Consider the following 23,554-nt stretch of genomic DNA (forward strand, 5'->3'; position numbering starts at 1 on the left):
AATTCAAAAACAAATAAAAAGGGACAGATAATGAAACAAGAGGAGGAGCTCGGTGCTGTGCTTTTTCCAGAAGCCGTATTGGGATGTATGGAGGCATGAGTGTTGCTCTATGTATGAAGCTAGCTGCTTGCTGACATGGGACATGAGGATTAGAAAGTCAGCAATTGGTCTGTAGTTGGATGCTATAGAGAGGTCTGCTTGGGCTGTTTTCGGTATAGGGGTTAAGGCTATTTTGCCCATTTCTTTGGGTAGATGCCCTTGGTTCAGGGAACTATTTAGTAGGTTGGTGAGCCAGTTAATGATATGATGTGGAGCTGCAGAAAGAAGGTATGAAGAACAGTTGTCAAGGGGGCTGCTTCATAAGGCTAGTTATGATACTAGTCTGTTGGTGTCAGGGATGGAAAGGTTGGTGAATGAAGACCAGATCTGGTCAGCTTTTATGGGTTCAGTGAATTCTGTATAGTTGGGTTGGGAAGTGTTGTTGTGGCTGTCTTAGCAACTTTCGATTGGACCAATTAGTCCTTTGTTCTTGAAGCACTTAGATTGCTGATTTGCAAAATCTTATACAATAACTAATCTTTAACCCTCTCCAATAAAATCTCAGCCCAAGAACTAGCAGATTTCGTCCTCAACAAAGTCAGACTGTATAACATTGGTCATGATGGTTAATTATAGTCACATCTCTTGTCCATAGGGACGCCAAGTAATCTTAAATTTTCCTTCTAGGTATGAACATAGAAGAAAGGTGGAAGAAACTTCTACAGATTACAAAATCACATGTCAAGGATCATGTTCTAATTTTTAATGATCTTCACATTTTGATGTCATCATTGGGGGCCAATGACCAAGAGTCAACCCATCAACTTCTTACAACTCTGCAGGAAGTTTCTAAGTAAGCCATATTTTCGTTTTAAAAAATAATTCAATTACATTTCTGTCCCACAAATTTTCTTCATTTCCTTTTGGGATTCTGTTAAGTGACTTGCCAAGAGTTACCCTGGTTCTCAGACCACTGCACTAACCATTGGGCTACTCCTCCATTCTAACAGCACTTGATTAACATAGACCTAAATTAAATTAATTGGGGATTATATATATATATATATATATATAAAATCGGCATTCACATTAAGATTATTAATGCCTGCTTTAAGTGATAAGTAATTAAATTTATGTATTGTGTAATGTACTCAGAAACCTCCACCATGGTTATATGTTACTAATTAGTCTTTAAGCCCGTTACATTAACGGGTGCTAGAATATATGTATGTCTGTCTTTCATTCTTTCTTTCTCTCTCTCTCTCCCCTTGGCCGCTTTCTGTCTCTCTCTTTCCTCGGCTGTCAACCATCACCCTTTGCCTGTTCCACCTGTCCAGCAGTAGGCCTTCTCCCTTCCTTTTACCTCCCCCTGTCCAGCAGCACTCCTTATCTGCTCCCCCTGTCCCTCTTCCCTGCTCCCCCTGTCCAGCAGCACTTCTTCCCTGCTCCCCCTGTCCAGCAGCACTCCTTCTTTTCTCCCCCTGACCCTCTTCTCTGCTCCCCCTGCCCAGCAGCACTTCTTACTTTCTCCCCCTGACCCTCTTCCCTGCTCCCCCTGTCCAGCAGCACTCCTTACCTGCTCCCCCTGTCCAGCATGCCCCTCTTCTTTAAAACAGCCTACCAGCTGTAACGAACCTCGCAGGCCGCTCTGAGGCACGGTTGACATGGCCACTGTATGGTTGTTGTTTTTTTACTCTCTCTCTGTCTTTTTAATTGGCTACTGTATGTGTGCCTTTTTTTTCCATCTATCTCCTTGGCTGTTGTTTGGTTGTTTGTATTTTTTTGTTCTCTGTCTCCTTGCCCACTGTGTCTCTTTTTTGCTGTCTGTCTATCTCCTTGGTCGCTGTTTGTTTTTGTTTTTTTGCTGATTGTCTACTTGGTCGCTGTCAGTTTGTCAGTCTCATTGGCTGCTGTATGTCTGTATGTCTAACTCCTTGGCCACTGTACATCTGTATGTATTTTTTTCCTGAATTTATCCTTGGCCATTGTATTTTTTATTTTTTTCCGTTTGTCTCCTTGGCTGTTTGTATTTTTGGTTTTTTGCTGTCTTCTTGCCCACTGTCTCTCTGTCTGTCTACTTGGACGCTGTATGTAAGTATGTCTGTATTTTTTTTGTTGTCTGTCTGTATGTCTGTTTGTCATTTGTTTCCTGTGTCTCTCTCTCTCCTTAGTGTTTTGTTATTTTTTTCAATCTGTCTCTTTAGCCCCCTGTCCTTCTGTGAGTGTCTGTGTGTCTCTCTCTCCTTGTCCTCTGTGTTTTGTGATTTTTTCAATGTCTCTTTAGCCCCCTGTCCTTCTGTGAGTGTCTGTGTGTCTCTGTCCTTGTCCATTGTTGTTTGTTTGTGTTTTTAAATCTCCGTTTAGCTCCTGATCCCCTCTGTTTCCATGACAACCCTGATCGCGGATCTCAGTGTAGGGCTGGGTCTGGCGGCGCCGTGTAGGGCGGAAGCGGGAGGCGGGACCTCAGCACAGCGCCGCCGGCCCCCAGGAGCTCGAGGCCGGCGGCGGACATGCCTGGCGTGGCATGGTGCAGGAGGAACAGTGATCGGTGGCGCGAGGTGGAGAGTAGGTGATGACGTAAAACGCGCGCATGCGCACTCGTGTTTTCGCGACGGATCAGGGAACACGTTTTTTTAGTGCGCATGCGCGGCCTAGCATTTTATTATATTAGATAGGACCCAGATTTTCAGAAACCATCATTGTACATTCATGTTTCATACCATATTTAACATGGTTAGAAATGAAATAATTCAATGTTGTTAAATATCCATGTAAAAACTGTGGAATCAAATGAACTGCATTTATCTGAATAACAGAAGTCCAACAAATTGATGGTATCTTCAAATTGGATCCTCTCCAACACCCATGTAATCCAAGTGAAGTGAATTAAAACACACAAACTTCCAACTTCATCTTCCAGATTAATCCAAGTACACAGTCTTATTTCCCATTGTTTGTTTATCAGCTGTTCTCCAACTCCTGCTGAGTTTCAATTACATCGTCAAGGAGAACAAGCGACCTGGGAGGAACTGAAACACACACACTTGTCAGTGTCCTCTCTATTATCTCAATCAAACTGTAGATTCAATTTTATATGTACTCTTTGGCTGCTAACCGGTGTGTGGATATCAAACTTACGGAACTGCGGAAGGTGGATCTTTAATGATCTCTACACACTGAGTCATGGGGTAAAAGCACCAATCAAAATCCCACAAGTTACTCAATGATTGGTTACAGGAGATAAATTGCAGGCCATTTAATTTCATGATTGAGTCCTTCTGGTGTTACTATATTCCATGTAAAGATAAACTTTTATTTCTTATATAACAAAATTTGAGTAATGTCCCCTCCCCATAGCAGAGATCTACTCTTAACAATACTATGTAATGTAGTTGTTCAAGTGAATAACCTAATTGCTCCCAATGTTGTGTGAGTGGTGCTTCTTTCTTGTTTGTATGAATGGTGCTCAAATGTTCCATTATCCTTACTTTAATAGGTCGCCAAGTTTGACTGATATACTAAAGGCCACAAGGACAAACTATACAATAAACTACACCTTTAGAAGTACAATAAGTATGTTGCCGTAATTCAAAAATACAATTACATTACATTACATTAGTGATTTCTATTCCGCCTGTGCCTTGCGGTTCTAAGCGGATTACAAATTAGAAGAGATCTGGACATTTCCGAGAGAATTACATAACAAAGATTCATGTAAGTTACATGATACGGTAGAGAGTTACAAATTAGAAGATATCTGGATTTTTCCGAGAGAATTACATAGCAAAGATTCAAGTAAATACAGAATACAGTGGAGAATAACAATATATTCGGGTAACAGAAGAAAATTATCTAACATTGAAGGAAGAAGTTTATTGGATACAGATGGTGGTTGCTTATTTAGGAATCTGAATATATATTGGTAGGTATGATTCGAGGAGTTGACTAATGTGTTATTCACAGGGGAGAAAGCATGAGCGAGCAGGGAGGAGATTAGTAAGTAGGGAAGTGTTTTTTGAATAGAAATGTTTTGATTTCTTTTCGAAACACTTTAATGTCTGTTGTTTTGATCATCAGTTTGGTGATGGTGGGGTCAATTTTCGCTGCCTGTGTTGCTAGAAGGTTGTCGTATAGTTTCTTGCATCGGTTGTTTAGGTAACTGGGGGAAGTACCATGGGTTACTTTAAATAGAACACAGTAGAATTTGAATTGAGTTCTTGCTTTTATCGGAAGCCAGTGAGAGTCTACGTAGGCGGCGGTGATGTGGTCAAATTTGCTAAATGAGTAGATGAGTCTGATGGCTGTGTTCTGAACAGTCTGTAGTTGTTTTATCATGTTGTTTGGGCATGGTAGGTAGAGGCTGTTGCAGTAATCTAAGATACTAAGTATAAGGGATTGTACAATGATCTTGTAGAATGAGGAATGTCAATGGTTCGTGTTTGTAGAACCAGTGTACAAGTCGAGGATTGCCCACATGGCATGTACTAAATTTACATCCTCGTCTTCAAGGGCAACTGAAATTTGCTTATACTCACAGTCGCAATGTGGAAGAATTACTCAAAGCTGGGAGAGCTGGCCAACTGTGGTGGAGGAGGTGGTGCTCTAACATCCGGGCTAAGAGTGGTATCTGGCCCAAGAGGAATCTCGTCGGTCTCGCTCACTCGCAGGATCCTCAGTGGGCTGGCCACCAGACTCGCCGACGCAGCTCCCTACATCCTCCGAAGCGGCTCCTCAATGTTGCCGAGGGACGGGCCCTCGGAGCACCGCGAGGCACTAGCAGCGCTCCTGCCTCTTCGGCATTGCATCAAAAAGGCAAGTGAAACCATGCTGAAAACAACAGTCACTGGCGAAAGATCAGGTAATAGAAGTGCTTCGGTCGGCGGAGTGTACCCGATCGTTCAGATAGCAGCCATCTTGGATCCTGTTCCCACTTTCTTGTTCTCTACCATGGTTGTCAAATCAAAGATTGAGAGACCCCATTGACGCACAATGCTTCAGATGGCCTCTGGAAACAATGACCTCTCGCCTGGATGTATTGTCTGTCTGCTGAGAAAATCAGCTTGGCCATTGTCGACCAGATCTGACACCGATATCGCTTGCAGGTGGGCCTCTTCCCATGTGAACAATTGTACCTCCTGGTGTAGCAGAGTACTCTTGTCCGAGAAGACTGACTGCTTTGCCTTTCAAGAATCTCTCCAACTTTAGCAACACTAGCCAAATGACCCTTAGCTGTAACTTGTTGATGGAACACTTCCTCTGAATCGGTGTCCATAACCCTTGAACAATGGCCTTCCTGCAATGGCCTCTCCACCCATACAGGCTAGCATCTGTCATTAGAATCTCCAAGTTTATTAAAATTTTGATAAAACGCCAATCATGAATTCTAAGCATTGAACAATAAAAATAGAGGAAACAAAGACCAATCCACGAATCCACCTGAAGGGGCATGCCCTTCGAGAGTGATTGCAGACGTAATCTTTTGTCCAAGGCAGTGGCATCTGAAGCATATCCTTTGAGGGGACCAGAAAAGAGTCCTGTAGAGGTTGCATGTGTGCCTTTGCCCAGGGTACCATTTCTATGGTTTCTAACATGGAGCCTAGGACTTGCAGATAGTGCCACACCTTTGGAGCTTGCATCACCATCATGTCCACTATTTGTTTGTAAAGCTTGTTTCTGCGCTAGATCAGGGGTGGGCAAATTTTTTGACTCGTGTGCCTCAATGGGTTCTTAAATTTGCCAGAAGGGCCGGCCAACTAGGGGATGTGGTGCCGGGCAACCGGGAGGAGGAGGGTTCTGATGCGCCGCAGAATGATGATGGTAAGAGAAAGGGCTAAGGCAGAAAGAATCCCCCCAAAAAAGGTTTCTGCTTTCATCTTCTTTTCACTCTCTTCCTTTCAGCGTCTGTCCTCTCTGTCTCTTCAATCCAGCATCTGCCCCTTCCATCTACTGTCTGCCCTCTCTCACTTCCATATGGTATCTGCCTTCTTTCTATACCACTCTCCTCCTTCCACACACTAGTCATGGAAAAAGGCGGAACAGTCAGTGGGCTGGTATAAACATCTAAATGGGTCGGATATGGCCTGCAGGTTTGCCCATTTTTTGTGGGGGTTCTAGAAGCGTTCAAGTATCTGGGGGTTCTTTTCAACAGGGTGGAAAGCCGTGTCTATCTTGTAGAGCAGGGGTAGGGAACTCTGGTCCTCGAGAGCCGTATTCTAGTCAGGTTTTCAGGATTTCCCCAATGAATATGCATGAGATCTATTTGTATGCACTGCTTTCAATGCATATTCATTGGGGAATCCTGAAAACCCGACTAGAATAAGGCTCTCGAGGACCGGAATTCCCTACCCCTGTTCTAGAGTCTAGAAGATAGACATGGCCTTCCACCCTGTTGAAAAGAACCCCCAGATACGCGAGCGATTGGTTCGGTGTCAGGTGGGTCTTCCAAAAATTTACAATCCATCCCAGGTTCTTTAAAACGTGGATCACCTGTGTGACTGCCTTTTTTTCCCTCCTCTTGGGACGGGCTCTTATCAGGTGTATCTTTAACCCTGCTTTGTGTCAGCCTAGCTGTCGCTAACATTCTGCATTTTAGTTGGCATTACTTATGTCAGTGAAGGCCTATGGGAAATTATATCAATCTGACTCTGGCATGGGAATGCAGATAGACCCTGAGGACAGGAAGACTGTTTTAAGTATCCCTGATATGGTTTTAAGTAGCCCTGATTAAATCATGACTAGCTAAAAGGTGTTAATGTCTGATTAAGAGGGTGCTTAGGACAATGGCCTGCTTGAATGGGACAAAGAAGCCAGAGACTAATCCCATCACCATGCTTGCAAGTATCACACCCTCCTTAGCAATTAAATTAACCATTGTTTCAAACAGTTTACAAATTCTAAACAGAAAGATACTGGGACATACAATATTTTCTCTATTCAGAATGGGATTCCAAGGTATAAAAGCCTCCTCTCTGCAACACACATCTATCTCTCTTTTCCTATCGAGCGATCAATCTATCTATCTCTGGTTCTTTCTTTCTTTCTCTGGCTCTCCCTAGAACTGCAAGCTTCTTTCTGGACTCTGTAAGGCAGAGAAACTGCTTTGCTCTCTGCTTAAGTGTAATGCTCTCTACTTAATTGTAATGCTTCAGAATATTGCTTTTCTGTAAGACTATTTCTATAATATATTCTTTTGCAATCACCTCTGGCTGTGCTCGTTTATTCTACTTCCTGGTGAGTCATCTGTGAGGGAACTGAACCTGGGACCTGGCGTCTGTCAGTGCGCATTTCACTTAACCCCTACCACCATACATTGGGGGGGCTACTAACTGAAATTGACATTTTGGGGGCTTTGTCTCGGTCCTTCCTGATGATTTGGGTAAGTATAATTCAATTTTTTTTATGTGTAAGAGTGAGATAGAATCAAAAGCCCTTGGGAAACCCTTAGATTGATTATACATTAGACTGGATGACACACTGTTGAAAAGTTCCAGTAATATTGTGGGGTTTTATACTTGGTGAGATTTTATTTCTATTTTTGATTGATAGACAGAGTGAGATAGAAATCAAAAGTCCTTTTGGAACCCTTAAATTGTTTTAGACTGGATGACACAATTGTGAAAAGTTTCAGTAATATTTTGGGTTTTATATTTGGTGAGATTTTACTATCAAAAGTCTTTGTAGTTTACCTGTGCCAGTTTGCATTGTATGATTTGCTATTATATGCTTGCTAGGGTGTTGCATGTAAGAATATTTGAGCTGCTCTGAAGAAAAGCAGGGTTCAAAGTGAAAACAGTCACTCAATTAAGACACGCCACATCTGTACTAATAACTTTTACTTTTTTACCTTGTGCTTTTAATTCTATTTCTTGTCAGTCTCTGCCCTGGTGAAAGGCCCAGTGCACACTGGACTGGAACTGGCAGCTGACACCTCTGCTCTTCTATATTTTATCCTGCTAAACTTCTGCCTGTAAATTTCAGGTAGTAACCAGTGGGGGCAAGTGTAGGCATAAGTGTATTATTTATGCCAATGACTCTTGCCTAACACGCTTTACCTCGATTTTCTACCTATTAACTAAAGTCTCCCTCCTTCATAAGTGGGAGCATTTCAATCTCAAAGGCTACACACAGACAGGGACATTTAGAAACCCATTCTCTCTCATGAAATATATGAGCAAGGCCCACGAACCAAGGCAGACTTCTGCAGCCTCAAATATGAACCCTTTTGATTTTCAAGAACTCACAGATATTGTACACAAATATTTTGACAAGAAAGGGGGTCCATATGAGGGTAATTTTCCAGAACACACATGGCACGATATTCAGAAACAAATGGTTTCTCATTCTCAGGAGTTTAGAAAGTTTCATTCAAGGCCTCTGTAGAGGACTTATTAGCATAAGACAAGAAAACACTGACTTGAACACTCAGTGCCATCAGCTGTCCAAAGACTTAGATGAGGCACAAATTAATATATCCATGCTAAGAACCCAAATTGTTCAAGCCACAAATTCCTTTTTAACTGTAAATGAACAATTAGAAGAGGCCAAGGCAGAATTAAAGTATTTAAAGTCAAAATGCGCCTCACAGGGACAGGTTAATGCTGTCTCCTCACAGATTCTGCCATCTGCACCTGTGCCACCATCACCATATAATCCATGTAGTCAGTTTATAGAGAAACAGAACACTGTTTTTGTAGCAGGCCAGAGAAAAGGTAAACTAGCTACAGATGTAGAACAGGAAGAAGAACCGACAAACGAAAGTGAGGAAAATTCATTACCAGGCCAGAGCAATACCAATAGTACCCCTGTAAGTGACACAGCTCCAGTAACAGTAGTACTGCAGGGACATATGAAGGACAGTGACATTGAAAGAATAGTGGAGAAAGTGGGCCCTATGCCTTTTAACATAAATGAATGGTGAAAATGGGCTACTGACATACTGATTCACTGGGGTCTAGGGAAATACAAAAGGAACAATGCAGATTTTGATAAGCTTATGCACCTAGCCCTGGGTCAACATTATTATAAATTTGGATCTCTTGTTCATCCATACCAATTTGTAAAGATGGGCATCGAACAACTATTTCGCTGCACCTCTTTGCAAGTACTTAGAACTCTTTCACCCCTGCCAAGTGATACACCAGAGCAGTTTGCATACAGAGTGTGGGTAATCAACGCGGTACTTAACGAACATGAACATTGGCCCACTTCCTCAGATTATGGTCAGAGAGAACATAAAGAATTCCTATTAGAATTATTATCTCCCGAGATTACTAAACACCTTCTGTTGTTCTCGGAGGACCCTAAAACTACGCCTTTTGACACTTTACTGCTCAGGATTGGGTCTGTGTGGAAGACCCAGCCAGCTCAGATTATTTCAGTATCAGAAGCAAGAAGGTAGCGTGCTGAGGGAGCACCCCAATACAATAAAACACCACACACAGGAAATAGAGGGCATGGCAGAGGTAGTTACAGAAATGTCTCCACTTACATTCCTTTCCATGAGCTCAGAGCACAGACAAAAGCATTAGAAAAAGAGAAAATGAAATGGGAACAGGATTGGCACACAATGCAGATAGAATTGGACAGAGTAAAATGTGATTTGAAAGCCAGGAAAAACAGTGCTAGTGCATAGGGATGTCCTGACTCTCTGTGTCCGAATGCCAAGGTGACTCAGGCCTTCACAGCCCAGCCAGACTCCTTTCACTTACCTGTGGACTCACTTTTGGAGACGCAGGATAAGGGAAAGAAGTCAGACTCAGAATTCAGCTTGAGGTATGTGGCACCTTTGATATTGGACACTACTGACTGCCCCAATGTTAATACTACCATAGAGGGTCAGGATAAATTAACTTTAATTGATACAGGGACCAGAATCAGTTTTACAGATAGAGTGCCTCCTACTGGAGATCTGAAAAATATGGAAATTTGTGAGATTCAGGGTCTAAATGACAAAGCTTCGAAGTGTGTGTCTATCCCACAAAAGGAACAAATGAAAGACATTGTAGAAACTACTGCCAGCACGAGTGAGAATACAGGCAAAGAAATAGTTGAAGTGGCTGATCTTGCTTTGGGTACAGGAATTCTAAATGCTTCTAAACCTTTTGTTCACGACGTTATTCCTGTTCAGTTAGCCACACAGTGTAGCATGCTAATGCAGAAGCATGATCGTAGTGTAACTCACTCAGAGGCTGCAGATCTTTCAGTTTGGGCACAAGATTGTGGGAAAAGGTACACAGAAATTTTGTTTGAGGGCAAAGATCCTGAACCACAAAGACAGCATCCAGTACTTCCTCCAGCAACAGAACTGGTGCCTAAGATGGAGGAGAGGGGTCTGAGTGGACCTATCTCTTTAGCATGTGGCTCTCCAACTGGGTCATTTGCTAAATCAGAGGGCTCTGTTAGGCTCACTATACACTCTCAGGCCCTAACTAAGATTTCAAAGCCTGTAGTGCCAGTGGCTGCCTCTTACTCTGACATTACTGTGAAATTTAACCCTACATGTGCATTTTTCTCTGTCCTAGACATGACTAATGATTTTTGGAATGTGCCCCTTGCCTCTCAATGCCAGGACACGACAGTGCAGACAAAAGAACACACATTCCGCAGTGCCCATTCCTCCGAGTGCAGTGGGACCCAGGTGGCAGACATGTGGTCCAGGTCGGCTTGAATGGAACATGGATAAAGTTTGCTCTAAGTGACCTTGAGGTTGCTGCTAATTTAAAATGTTTTTTCTTTTTCTTAGCATCAGTTCGGATATATATATACATAGCCATCCCAGACCAATTTTGGCACAAAGATATTTCTAATGTTTTCTAAGGTTCCTCTTTATCACTGCAGAGATAAAGACGTTCCAAAGAAGATATTAGCTTTATGCCTTTTCTGAATATGAGATGGTTAGGATATGCACTATTTGTACAACTCAGGTGTTCATCTTTGCTGTTTTGTTTTTTTTTTTCTATAACAATGTGTTTATTTTCAGAGTTAAATTCAGCCCTGCACACTTGACAGAGGGAAGAATAGCCTTACGCCTCATACTTTGTGTTTTATGTTGTCTGTGCCATGTGGTCTGTCTTATGTCTATTTGTTTTAATTTAGGGGGTACCCCAGGATACATAACATTGGCCATTTCTAGAGCTCTTTTTCCCATTTTTTAAAAATTTATTTTAACTAGCCAATTGCGCAATGTTCTTTTTATATGCTAAATGTAGCTTAGTTAGGGGTTATATTTTTAAGAAAAGGTTTTATTCTATATCTATACCGTGTTTATTCTATGCTCCTCACTAGATTTAGTACATACTAGCTGATTACCCGGCGTTGCCCGGATATTTATTTATCCCAAAATGTCCAACCCCCTACATGTCCCACCCCACTATGTCCCACATGTCCCACCCCCCACATTACACCCCCCCCACATGTCCCATATACCCCACCCCCATGTCCCAACCCCCTACCCTCCACATGTCCCAAAGGAATGTCCCTCTCTATGGGGCTGAACTTAGACTTAAACGGCATCGGGAGTGTCGGTATTCATCTCTGCGAGCCCGAAAACTATGGGTTGGACATTAATATCTGTCGCTTTTGATAATTTTAACATATCAACCCCTTCCCACCCCCACAGTATTTTACCCCGTCCCATATGATAGTAAGTCATATGTGTACCAAGTTTGGTTGAAATATCTCCATGCGTTTCAGAGTTATGCTGAGTATTCATCTGTGAGCCCGAAAACACTATGGGGTAGATACTAAAATCTGTCATTTTCAATCATTTTTACATATCCCCCCCTTCCCACCCCCACAGTGTTTGTCCTCAGATAGTAAATAATGTGTATGTCAAGTTTGGTTGAAATCTGTCCATGCATTGAAGAGTTATGCTGGAACATACATACACACACACACACACACATATATTCAAATTATAATGTGAAATATTTGACAAAATGAATACAATACAAATAACGCAAAACTTGATTATAAACAACATTTTTAGTTTCACCTCCAGGAGCAAGAACATATAAATTCTTGGGTGAACCCACCCTTGAGCAAGCAACATAGAGTTGTGGGCCGCGAGACCCCCATAACATATCACCCCAGGTAGTGAGGGATCTGCATACCAAGTTTCGTTCAAATCGGTCAAGTCGTTTTTGAATTACTGTGAGAATGGCAGCTTTTTACATTTTTTCCATTGAAATCTGATTTTATGTTTGTAGCTCTGCCCACGTGTGCAGGTGGGCCGCGAGACCCCCAGAACATATCATCCCAGGTAGTGAGGGATCTGCATACCAAGTTTCGTTCAAATTGGTCAAGCCATTTTTGCATGATCGCGGCACATACACACATACATACCTCCGATTTTATATATATACCGTATTTGCCGGCGTATAAGACGACTGGGCGTATAAGACGACCCCCCAACTTTTACAGTTAAAATATAGAGTTTGTTATATACTCGCCGTATAAGACTACCCCTTCTTCCGCACGACAAATAAAACTTAAAAGAACATCAGAATTTATTTCAACAATTTTAATTAATTCACTAAAGCAATAGAATTCTTTTCCTACCTTTGTTGCCTGGTTTCTGCTTTCCTCATGTTCTCATTCAATTCCTTCCATCCACTATCTCTCTTCCTTCTGCATCTTCCATTTGCTCTGTTACTGTGCCTCTCCCTTTCTTCCCCCTTCCAAATTGGTCTGGCACCCATCTTCTTCTCTCTGCTCCCCCCATAGTCTGGCATCTGTCTTCTTCCTACTCTCTCTTCCTCATTTCCTTTGTGTCCTTCTCCCCCCCCCACCCTTCCCATGGCCTTTCAGCGTCCTTCTCCACCCCTTTGTATTCCCCCATGTGCTTTCAGCCTCCTTCTCCCTCCTCTGTCTTCAAGTGCTTTCAGAGTCCTTCCCCCCCCCTCCTGTCTTCACCATGGCCTTTCAGCGTCCTTCTCCCCCCCCTCCTTCTCTACCGCCCCAGGTGCAGCACAGCCGGCCAGGTTCCCTTACTTTTGTGGCACTTCCCCGACCGACCGACAACAGCCCCGGTCCGACAAATCTCCCTGCCCTTAACCGCGAATCTAAATTACCTTCTTACAGCTGCTGTAAGAAGGTAATTTAGATTCGCGGCTACAGGACAGGGAGGATTGTCGGACCCGGGCTGTTATCGGTCGGTCGGGGAAGTGCCACAAAAGTAAGGGAACCTGGCCGGCTGTGCTGCAACCGGGGCAGGGCGGCCGCCCCTCTCTCTTGGTACCGCGAGGCTACTCTCCTTCTCCCTACCTTCTCTGCCCTGCCTGCAGCACAGAGCCGAACGGAAGTCTTCCCGACGTCAGCGCTGACGTCGGAGGGAGGGAGGGCTTTGTTTAAGCCCTCCCTCCCCTCCGACGTCAGCGCTGACGTCGGGAAGACTTCCGTTCGGCTCTGTGCTGCAAGCAGAGAAGGTAGGGAGAAGAAGAGCCGCGTACATCCAGAAAACTGAGCATCCAGCCCCGCAGGAGCCCCGCGACCCTCGGAGGCGTCCCCATGGGATCCCCGCGACCCTAGGGGGCGTCCCCACGGGATCCCCGCGACCCTAGGGGCGTCCCCGTGCAGCTCTCTAAACAGTACCCGGCGTATAAGACGACCCCCGACTTTGGGGAGGATTTTAAGGTACTGAAAAGTCGTCTTATACGCCGGCAAATACGGTAGATATAGATTTCTGACATAATTTTTTTATATATACATTCAGTACAGAATTATGGTTTCTCTGAATTGCCATAATAGTTATATGCAGCACACAAAAACATATATTTTTGGAATGTCTGATTAAGAACCTTAAGTACCTGAATATTGTCTGTCTTTTGCCATAACTATAACAAGTAAATGCATTAATATTGTTACATGTTGCCACACTCAGTACAGGCAACATGGTTTCTCTCTCGTTTTCTATCTCTTATTTGGATCACACTGGAGTACAGCTGCTGAATGATATCGGGACTCTTTTCAAATCCCTCCCTGTATGCACAGACATCATTTCATCTCAAGGGTGAACACCACTAGTTTCCAGTGACTGACAGATCCTGTGCAAACATCAGATCCTGTGCAAACATCATTTCATCCCAAGTGTGCATCTCACCAGTTTAAAGAGACTGCCGGTTCCTGCTGGACTAATTCATCTTCCTGCACCCTGACTGCAAAGACTTTTCCACACATGCTGTACACAATGTATCCTGTTCATCGGATATAGCCACCTTCCTAAGAATGCTTTGCTGTACAATTCCACCTATTTAACCTATTCTATGGACATTCCAGACTTTATTTCATATGCTGTGCATCCACTACCTCTTAGAATGGGGAATGAGACATTTCAAAAGCTGCTGAACTTTACTGAACTCCATACTTACATTGAACAACTTAAAAAAAACCTCCAAAGAAGTGAATCATACTATCACTTTTGAAAATGGACAGATTGCACAAACTGTTGAAAATTTGCTACGAGACGCTCATGTCTCAGTTTGGGAACTTTTCTTTGGGTATTCGCCCACTGCAAACCACGTATTTAATGTTTTAATTCACCCTATCATTATCTTAATTATTGTACAATTTTTGCTATGTATTATTATGATTTTCCTTTGCTATAAAGTGAAACACATGTACTTTTCTTTATCTCACAAGCTTCCTTCTAGCTTTTAAGGCAGTTATACATGTATTTCCAGTATCTTCTCTGACACTTGCTAATTTGGTTTTAATTTGGCATGGCCTATTGCATTACCATTACCAGGGTCAGACATAATATTTTCCCATATCCCATACTTGCATACTCTCTCATGACATCTTGGTACCTTTATACCTGAACCTCCTGAAAAAGCTTCCTGCATCCCTTATGCACCGTTCATTCGCTCAACGACGGGTAAGATATAAGCATACTGGGATCCCCGCCCAGATGATGGCCTATATAACCTAAGACAGAGGTTTGAACTCATAATGGGAATTGTTTATCTTCATAGCTTGGAGATTCTGCAGCAAAGGGGACGTGCGACTATAATGTTGGAGGTAAGCGAGGGTACCATAAGCTTGCCCTCATTTCAAAGAATAAAAATAAAAAAAATTATGGGAGATGTCAGCCTAGCTGTCGCTACCATTCTGCATTTTAGTTGGCATTACTTATGTCAGCGAAGGCCTATGGGAAATTATATCAATCTGACTCTGGCATGGGAATGCAGATAGACCCTGAGGACAGGAAGACTGTTTTAAGTATCCCTGATATGGTTTTAAATAGCCCTGATTAAATCATGACTAGCTAAAAGGTGTTAATGTCTGATTAAGAGGGTGCTTAGGACAATGGCCTGCTTGAATGGGACAAAGAAGCCAGAGACTAATCCCATCACCATGCTTGCAAGTATCACACTCTCCTTAGCAATTAAATTAACCATTGTTTCAAACAGTTTACAAATTCTAAACAGAAAGATACTGGGACATACAATATTTTCTCTATTCAGAATGGGATTCCAAGGTATAAAAGCCTCCTCTCTGCAATACACATCTATCTCTCTTTTCCTATCAAGCGATCAATCTCTGGGCTCTCTGGTTCTTTCTTTCTTTCTTTCTTTCTCTGGCTCTCCCTAGAACTGCAAGCTTCTTTCTGGACTCTGTAAGGCAGATAAACTGCTTTGCTCTCTGCTTAAGTGTAATGCTCTCTACTTAATTGTAATGCTTCAGAATATTGCTTTTCTGTAAGACTATTTCTATAATATATTCTTTTGCAATCACCTCTGGCTGTGCTCGTTTATTCTACTTCCTGGTGAGTCATCTGTGAGGGAACTGAACCTGGGACCTGGCGTCTGTCAGTGCGCATTTCACTTAACCCCTACCACCATACATTGGGGGGGGCTACTAACTGAAACTGACACTTTGCAGAGGTGCGCCGCTTCCACCACCATCACCTTGGTGAATGTGCGAGGTGCTGTTGCTAGACAAAAGGAAAGGCTGAGAACTGATAATGTCTCTGCAGTAGAGAGCTGAACGAGGACGATGGGAATCCCACGAGACCCACAGGGACTGTAGATGGTCTGCACATGCCCGTCCAGCTGCAACTTTTGGTTGTTGTTTTGTTGTTTTTTTTTAATCCTTAGCGTGGGCTGGCTCTCTTGCTCCCCCCTTCCAGGCAATCTTGCCGCCCAGACTCTCCTGCTCTCTGCTGCCTTTCGTGCAGTGCGAGCCCTGAGATTTAAAGTGAGGCTGCACTGCGGCATGCATCCCTGCTTTAAACCCGCGGGCTTGCACTGCAGGGAAGGCGGCAGAGAGTAGGAGCTTGGGGCAGAAAGCAGGGCTGGAAGATCGAGACGAACAGGTTCTTGTGCTGAGCTCCATTAACTACTATTGCATGCGCTGGACCCAGGGGAAGGGTGGGAGAGTCGGGGCCGGCAGGCATTCAGGGCATGCAGGCAGCTTATACAGCAGGCAGGCGGCTCACAGCTATGAGTTTCAGTTCCACCGAATATGGAGAAAGAAGCTGCACAAATGCTGTTGAAAATAGAGCATTTCATCCCTCTACTAACTGATCGAGTCATGGCGTTGAACCGGGGCTAACAGGGCAGAGAGCAGGGCAGATGGAAAGGGCTTCAGCGTCTGGTCCTCAGCTTGTTTGTGATTGGCCAGTCCAGTCGGTGTTGCAGGGTTTTATTTTGTGAATCGGGTCCCTGCCTACTTTGCATGCCATTGCCCTCATTTGCATGCACGGATCGGAGGATGGTCGGCAGAGAGGTAAGTGAATCAGGCAGGGGTCGCTCAGGGCTCACAAACCAATCGGTATACAATCGGTTTGCTTAGTGAATTTGGGCCCAGGTTCAGGTCAGCAGACATCAAAGCATGAGGAGGTAAACAGAGAATAAGCTAACTAATTCTATATGCAGCTTGGCTGGTCAATGTGGCTTTAAAGCCAATTATTATCAACACTAGTATTTTAGCCTGTTACATTAACGGGTGCTAGAAGTCTGGTCGGCTCTTGTAGTCCCTTGCTGCCGCCCCCCTTCCCTTCTCGCGGTCCCGACTCCAAACCTGCCGACTCTAGCAGCGTCTGCAGCACTGTACACACGCTGCTTCAGGGCCTTCTATGGCCCCGAAGCAGCGTGTGTAGAGTGATGCAGACGCTGCTGGAGTTGGCAGGTTTGGAGTCGGGACCGCGGGAAGGGAAGGCGGGGGGGGGGGGGGGGCAAGGCGAAGAACTTACGTTTACCAGAGCAGGTAGTCCAGCGCTGGCGGCCAGTCCTGCCGGCGAGTGTAGTTAGGTGCTGTAAGGCTGGGGACCCGCGCATGCGCACTCCTGCCACCACGGACCTACATCTCATGGAACAGGGAAAATGGAACACGCAGGTAGGAGTGCGCATGCGCGACTAGGGTTTTATTATATAGGATAGGGGAGAAATACGATCAGTGGTTTGGGTTAGCTGCAGATATTTAAGAGAATAAGCAGCGTCGCTTGTCAGTAAATAATTGCTATCATTCAAATGTATGATCATACTATATCAGTAGAGATAGAAATTCCTTCTTTTTTTAAATAAAGAACACTTGTAGAAATCAAATATGTTTTTTATGTGTAGAAATATGAGACTGAGATATAACACCCAAAATCAGGATTGTATTATCAAATGAGTAGGAAAACCATAGATCTGAGGAATTCTTCATTGTTTCATATTTTTGAGGGTTTAATTTCAGTCTGCAATTAATAAGTCAATTTGTAATATCATCTAAGCAAACATTCAATTTTGTTCAATCATGTGAGAAATGAGCACCATCATAAGTAGTGCTGATTTGATGACTCTGGTTATGCTAAGAAAATATTTTAAGTAATCTATTTTTACTTTTCTCTTTTAAAGAACACCTGGTTCCAATCACCAGTATGGCCTGGGTCAGACTTTGGGTCTACATCTTTGTCAGGCTCTGATTGAAATTGAGGATAAAAATTACAGCAAGGCAGTAGACTTACTCTATCCAGTCCGCTACCAGATCTTTCAGATAGGAGGCAGCAATGCCCAGGTAAGCTGGATAGGAAGCGGATTTTATGTTCTTACTATTTTTCATTATTTTATTTATCAGCCTTTGCAGAAAAATGGTTAATTTTTGTGTCTTTCATATAGTTCTCTGCTGGGTGTCTTCTATCACTCATGGCACATCACATGTTTTGCGGTTGTACGCCCCTGTCCCCCAAACAAAAGCACATTTAAAAATTCCATAGTGTACTTTATTAAATTTGGAGCACAAAACATCATGCTGTAAGAGGAAGTGCTTCTGTATCCCACCTGTTGCTTCCACCTCCCTCTGCAGCCTATTGACTGGCTCTGTTTGACCAGTTGGCAGCAGGAGGAAGAGGTAAGACTTCTGTAGGATAACGTACCTGGTTTTAAGAAAGGTTTGGACATTTCCTGGAGCAAAAGTCCATAGTCTGTTATTGAGAGAGACATGGGGGAAGCCACTGCTTGCCCTGGATTGGTAACATGGAATATTGCTACTCCTTGGGTTTTGATCAGGTGTACCATAGGCCACCATGAGAACAGACTACATTGATGGACCCTGTCAGGCTATTCTTATGTTCTTAGGAAGACTTTACTGCATGGTTCCCATAATTTTCCTAGGGGAACCCCGGGGCCAGTCAGTTTTTCAGGATAGCCACAATGAATATTCATGAGAGATTTGCATACCAAGGAGGCAGTATATGCGAATTGATCTCTATTGTATTGAATATCTGGGATGTGCAGAACACTGTAATTAGGGTCATTTTTTTCAATTTCTAATTATGATAAAATCATATATTTTATTAAATTACATTTTTAATATTCTGTATGGCCAAGGACCATTTTATCTGATGGAATTAGTCTCCTTATTAGTAGGAAGACTAGGGTGATGTAGTGTTGGGGATTTGTCCCTGTTCCCTCCTTTACAGTGCTTATCTGATTGCTTTTGTACAAACTGAGAGGGCAGGAGCAACTTCCTGGGAAGGAGGCAGAGTTCAAAAGATGATTGACGGCATTCTGCAAGCAACTTCTAGTTCAGATGCATAACCCAGGACCACTAGCCAAGAAAGAAGATTATCGAGGTAAGAACCTAATCTTTCTTTGCACACATCTTTTTTCTGGCCCCTTCTCATTTTCAGCCATAGCAGTAGCTCTGCTCACCCTCTGTTCCCCTTCCTTGCTGAGCTCGTACGGCAAGGAGGAAGTGACCTGCTGCTCAGTAGGTCACTTCTCCTTCCTGTGAAGCTTATTACTGGAAGGGAAAAAAGAGAACAGAGCCACCACTGAAATCTGCATTGCATAGAATTCTGCACAAATTCTGCATGTGCAGAATTCCACCAGCTGTATCTGTATCATAGGGCTTTATATTATATTTGTTTTGATTTTGTAAGTGTGGGGTCTTAATCTTTCCTGGTTTATAACAGTTCTGCTTTTTGTGTTTTATATAGTTTGGTTTTGTAAACTGCTATGACTTGTAAAGCCTGGTGGTATAGAAAATTCTCTAATAAACAAACATTCATATATGTGTACTTCTTGGATCTATATTCAGTCATGCAAGTATATAAAATGCTTATAGAAATGTGGAAAAAGTTTATAAAACTATCCCCAATTGTTCTTGATGCTTTCCTGGAAATGGTTTGCTAACCTGTTAAATGTAGGTAACTGCATTTTTGCTATTTGTTATTAATTTTTGAAATTGTGATCCTCAGAGAGACATCTTCAATCAAATGTTAATTCATGCTGCTTTAAATAGTAAATCAGATCATCATCAGAAACTAGCCAGGTAAATAAAGCATGAGGCTTCAGTATCCCTCAGCCCTATGAAAGACAAAATTGCTGATAATCTGAAACAATACATTTTTTTTAAAGGTATTGAACATCCCAGGCTGAAATAGACTTGATTATTCCAATACTAGATCTAAACCGGTTATTTCTATGGCTGTATGTCTAACAGCGCTATAAAAATGATAAGTAGTAGATGCCTAGATAAGTGGTTCTCATCCCTGTTCCCAGGGCACACTCAGTCAGGTTTTGAGGATATCCAAAATGAATATGCTTGAGATAGATTTGCATGCACTGCCTCCTTGGCATGCAAATCTATCTTATTCATATTCATTGTGGATATCCTGAAAACCTGAATGAATAGTTATGTTCTGATGACTGACTTGACAACCACTGGCCTAGATAATTAATCCCCCCCTTTTACTAAGCTGTGGTAGAGGTTTCTACCTTGGCCATGAACACTAAATGCATACATAAAGGAACAATCTTTGCAATAACACAAATCACACACTCCACAAGGGTCTTGAATCAATATTGTACTTCCCAAGGTAGTGCACACTCAACTACCCTGATATGCCCTCATGCACTAATATTTTTACAGGATCCTCAGCGGCACCACTTGGAGCTCAATACCATCTCATTGCTCCAAGCTTTACGTGTCAACTCTTCATCGGGTCCTATCATAAACTTGTACAATTCTATTTCTTTTATTACTTTTGCATTTATAGTCGTTTAAATTAACTTCAGAGTGGTCGTATTTGCTGGCGGTTCAGTATAGGGGGTTATCCTTGATAAAGCTAGTCCATAGCGAAACATGTCGGTATGACAATCCCTTGGCCAGAGACCACATGACAAAAAGCTAAGTATAGCTTTTTAAGTAGTTAATTTAAACGACTATAAATGCAAAAGTAATAAAAGAAATAGAATTGTACAAGTTTATGATAGGACCCGATGAAGAGTTGACACGTAAAGCTTGGAGCAATGAGATGGTATTTAGCTCCAAGTGGTGCCGCTGAGGATCCTGTAAAAATATTAGTGCATGAGGGCATATCAGGGTAGTTGAGTGTGCACTACCTTGGGAAGTACAATACATAAAGGAACAAGGCACAGCAAGCTCCAGTGCTCATAGGAATTCTATGAGCATCAGAGCATTAAGTGCTCTTGGCCACGGTAGAAACCTTGGCCAAGGGGGTGGGAGTGTAAATACAGAAAGTTGGGACAACCTTTTTTGCTGTCCTAACTTTATCCAAGCATTTACTATTAATCATTTCTATGTACACATTTCATGTACTATTTCTAAGTACACAACACTGTTTATGCAGGTATTTTCTCTGTCCCTAGTTACTCAGTGGACTAAAAATCACTGTTAACCAGGCAAGACTTTGCTATGCCTGGACTTAACTCCCAGACCATCCCAGCACTAACTGGATAGTACCACAGTGGTCACAGCTGATATTTAGTAGCACTGTACATAGGTACATTACCTTTCTCGGTACATCATGAACTCCATTTTGCCATTTCCAAATAGAGCAATTCTAGTTTTACAATAGCTCTAATGTCTTCTTATTAAACAGTTACTGTATATACTCGAATATAAACCGGGATTTTGGGGTCCCACTTTATATTCGAGCCAATAACCCCCTCCCAGAATTATTGTAGGCCGCCGCCACAAGGCTCTGCACTCTGTCCCCCATCCCTGCCCTATCCTCATACCTTCTCCGCCGATCCATGGTGGAGGTGCAACGGGCAGGAGTGAACTTTCCGAGCTCCTGTGCTAATTGACTACCGCAGATTGGGTTTGTTCAGCTGCTAAGCGGTACGAGCAAGAACGTGATTTGGCGCTACTGCTTGACACCGAGCGGCTTCCTTACTGGCTCCCGCAAATTCTTGCATATTTTAAAGTCATCTGCCTTGACTTCTTTGAAAAAAAAAAAAAATGAATATAAATGATAACATTTTTTCTACGTACAGTGTACTTTGTGGTTTTTTTTTATTTTGTGGTTACCATTTTGTATTAATAAAATTATATTGTATGTATATAAAAAATAGAAGAAATTGAATTACAATTAGTACTACGAGGGTCATTTCATAAATAATGTACACTATTTTTTTTAATTTACATGTTTTATTTTTTTCCCAAGTATTTCTTTACAGTCCTTCAATATAGTCTCCCTGCTTTACAATGACTGAATCCCAATGTCCGGGAAGCTTCATTATTTCATCCAAGACACCATTTTGTTTCAGTTGCCGAATGTCTCGGGTAACAGCAGAAGAAAGCACTTCCAGAGATGCAAACGATGTCCAAGCATAGGTTGTTTCAACTTTGGAAAAAGATCAAAGCCTGGTGGACTCATGTCTGGACTGTAGGAAGCATGAGGTAACACCTCTCAGCCATATTCGTGTAGTTTTTCAATGACGACATTCCCTATGTGCGGGCAAGCGTTGTTGTGAAGAATGAGTGACCCAGCCAAAAGCAACTGAGGTGGTTTTTTTGTGCATTTTTCTGTGCATTTTTTGCAAAAAAATCATGATAATACACTGCTGTGACACTTCTTCCACATGAAAATTTGTCTGTGATGATGATGCCTTCATGATCATAAGCAAAAATTATCATTTGTTTGACTTTCACAATTTTTTTTTGGTCGTCAGGAAGATGGAGCTCTCAACTCGGACTGTGATTTCAGCTCCACGAATACGGCTGGGAGGTGTTACCTCATGCTCCCTACAGTCCAGACATGAGTCCACCAGACTTCAACCTTTTTCTGAAGTTGACCATAACCTATGTGTGTACATCATTTTGCATCTCTGGAAGAGCTTTCTTCTGCCGTTACCTGAGCCATTCGGCAACTGAACAAAAACGGTGTCTTGGATGGATTAATAAAGCTTCCCAGATGTTGGGACTCGGTCATTGCAAAGCAGGAAGGCTATATTGATGTATTGAAAAAGAAATACAGAACTTGAAAAAAAAACAAAAGAAAGCATGTAAATTAAAAAAAAAAATAGTGTGCATTATTTATTAAATGACCCTCATATTATTATAGGTGTGGGGGCAGGTCTGGGAAGGAGCTTAGGCGGCAGTACTTGGTTGATATTTGTTAGACTTAGGGGGCACTTGGCTTGAAGAAGTTAAGAAACACAGCTCTATGGAATTTACGTTCCAATCGGAGTTGTTTTGAAAGATTAGCTTTTCAACTTTTGGTGCAGTCTTTGATACTGTCTGCACTTAACTATTGTAATATTTAGTGGACTATAAGAAGCATTTTAACAGGCTCACTTTTAAAGCTGTTCACTTCATTTTTTAATTTGGGCAGAATCGAACATGTAACAACTTATCTTTGTGAATTACCCTGGCTCCTCTTCAAAATGTCATTTTACTCCTGTACATTCACAGCATAATTCGGTCTTTTTTACATTTCCCTTGCCCAAAGGCTGTGTTTACAAGACAAATCATGGGTGATTACTTTCTTTTTTTTTTTTTTATTTCTTTATTCTTTTTCAAACTTACATCAAGTGCACAAAAAGAACAACATGAAATACTATCGTATAACACTTGAACATCATACATTATATTCTTAATATGTAAATTAATTAAAAACCCTCCCCCCTCCCATCTTTCTATACAATCATTAAAACTATCATATTCCTTCAAAATTTCAATTTTTCTACATCTTATCTTCCAATCTCCCCACCCCCCTATGTATATTATCAAAGAAAAATGATGCCTATTCACTACAAAAATCAACCATTGGTCTCCATATCTT

At 42.3% G+C, this 23,554-nt stretch overlaps 1 protein-coding gene across 1 annotated transcript in view; it reads left to right on the plus strand.

Annotated features, from left to right (window-relative positions):
• Window positions 1-23,554, plus strand: part of TTC38 (tetratricopeptide repeat domain 38) — a 141,437-nt gene that overhangs the window by 109,970 nt on the left and 7,913 nt on the right. Inside the window, exons 11-13 of the mRNA XM_033953228.1 lie at window positions 727-892; window positions 17,877-18,036; window positions 19,721-19,794. Of these exons, the coding sequence (XP_033809119.1) occupies window positions 727-892; window positions 17,877-18,036; window positions 19,721-19,794 (400 nt within the window). The remainder of the gene's footprint in view (window positions 1-726; window positions 893-17,876; window positions 18,037-19,720; window positions 19,795-23,554) is intronic.

This window comes from Geotrypetes seraphini, chromosome 7, assembly GCF_902459505.1.
Source record: "Geotrypetes seraphini chromosome 7, aGeoSer1.1, whole genome shotgun sequence".
NCBI classification, from domain to species: Eukaryota; Metazoa; Chordata; class Amphibia; order Gymnophiona; family Dermophiidae; genus Geotrypetes; species Geotrypetes seraphini.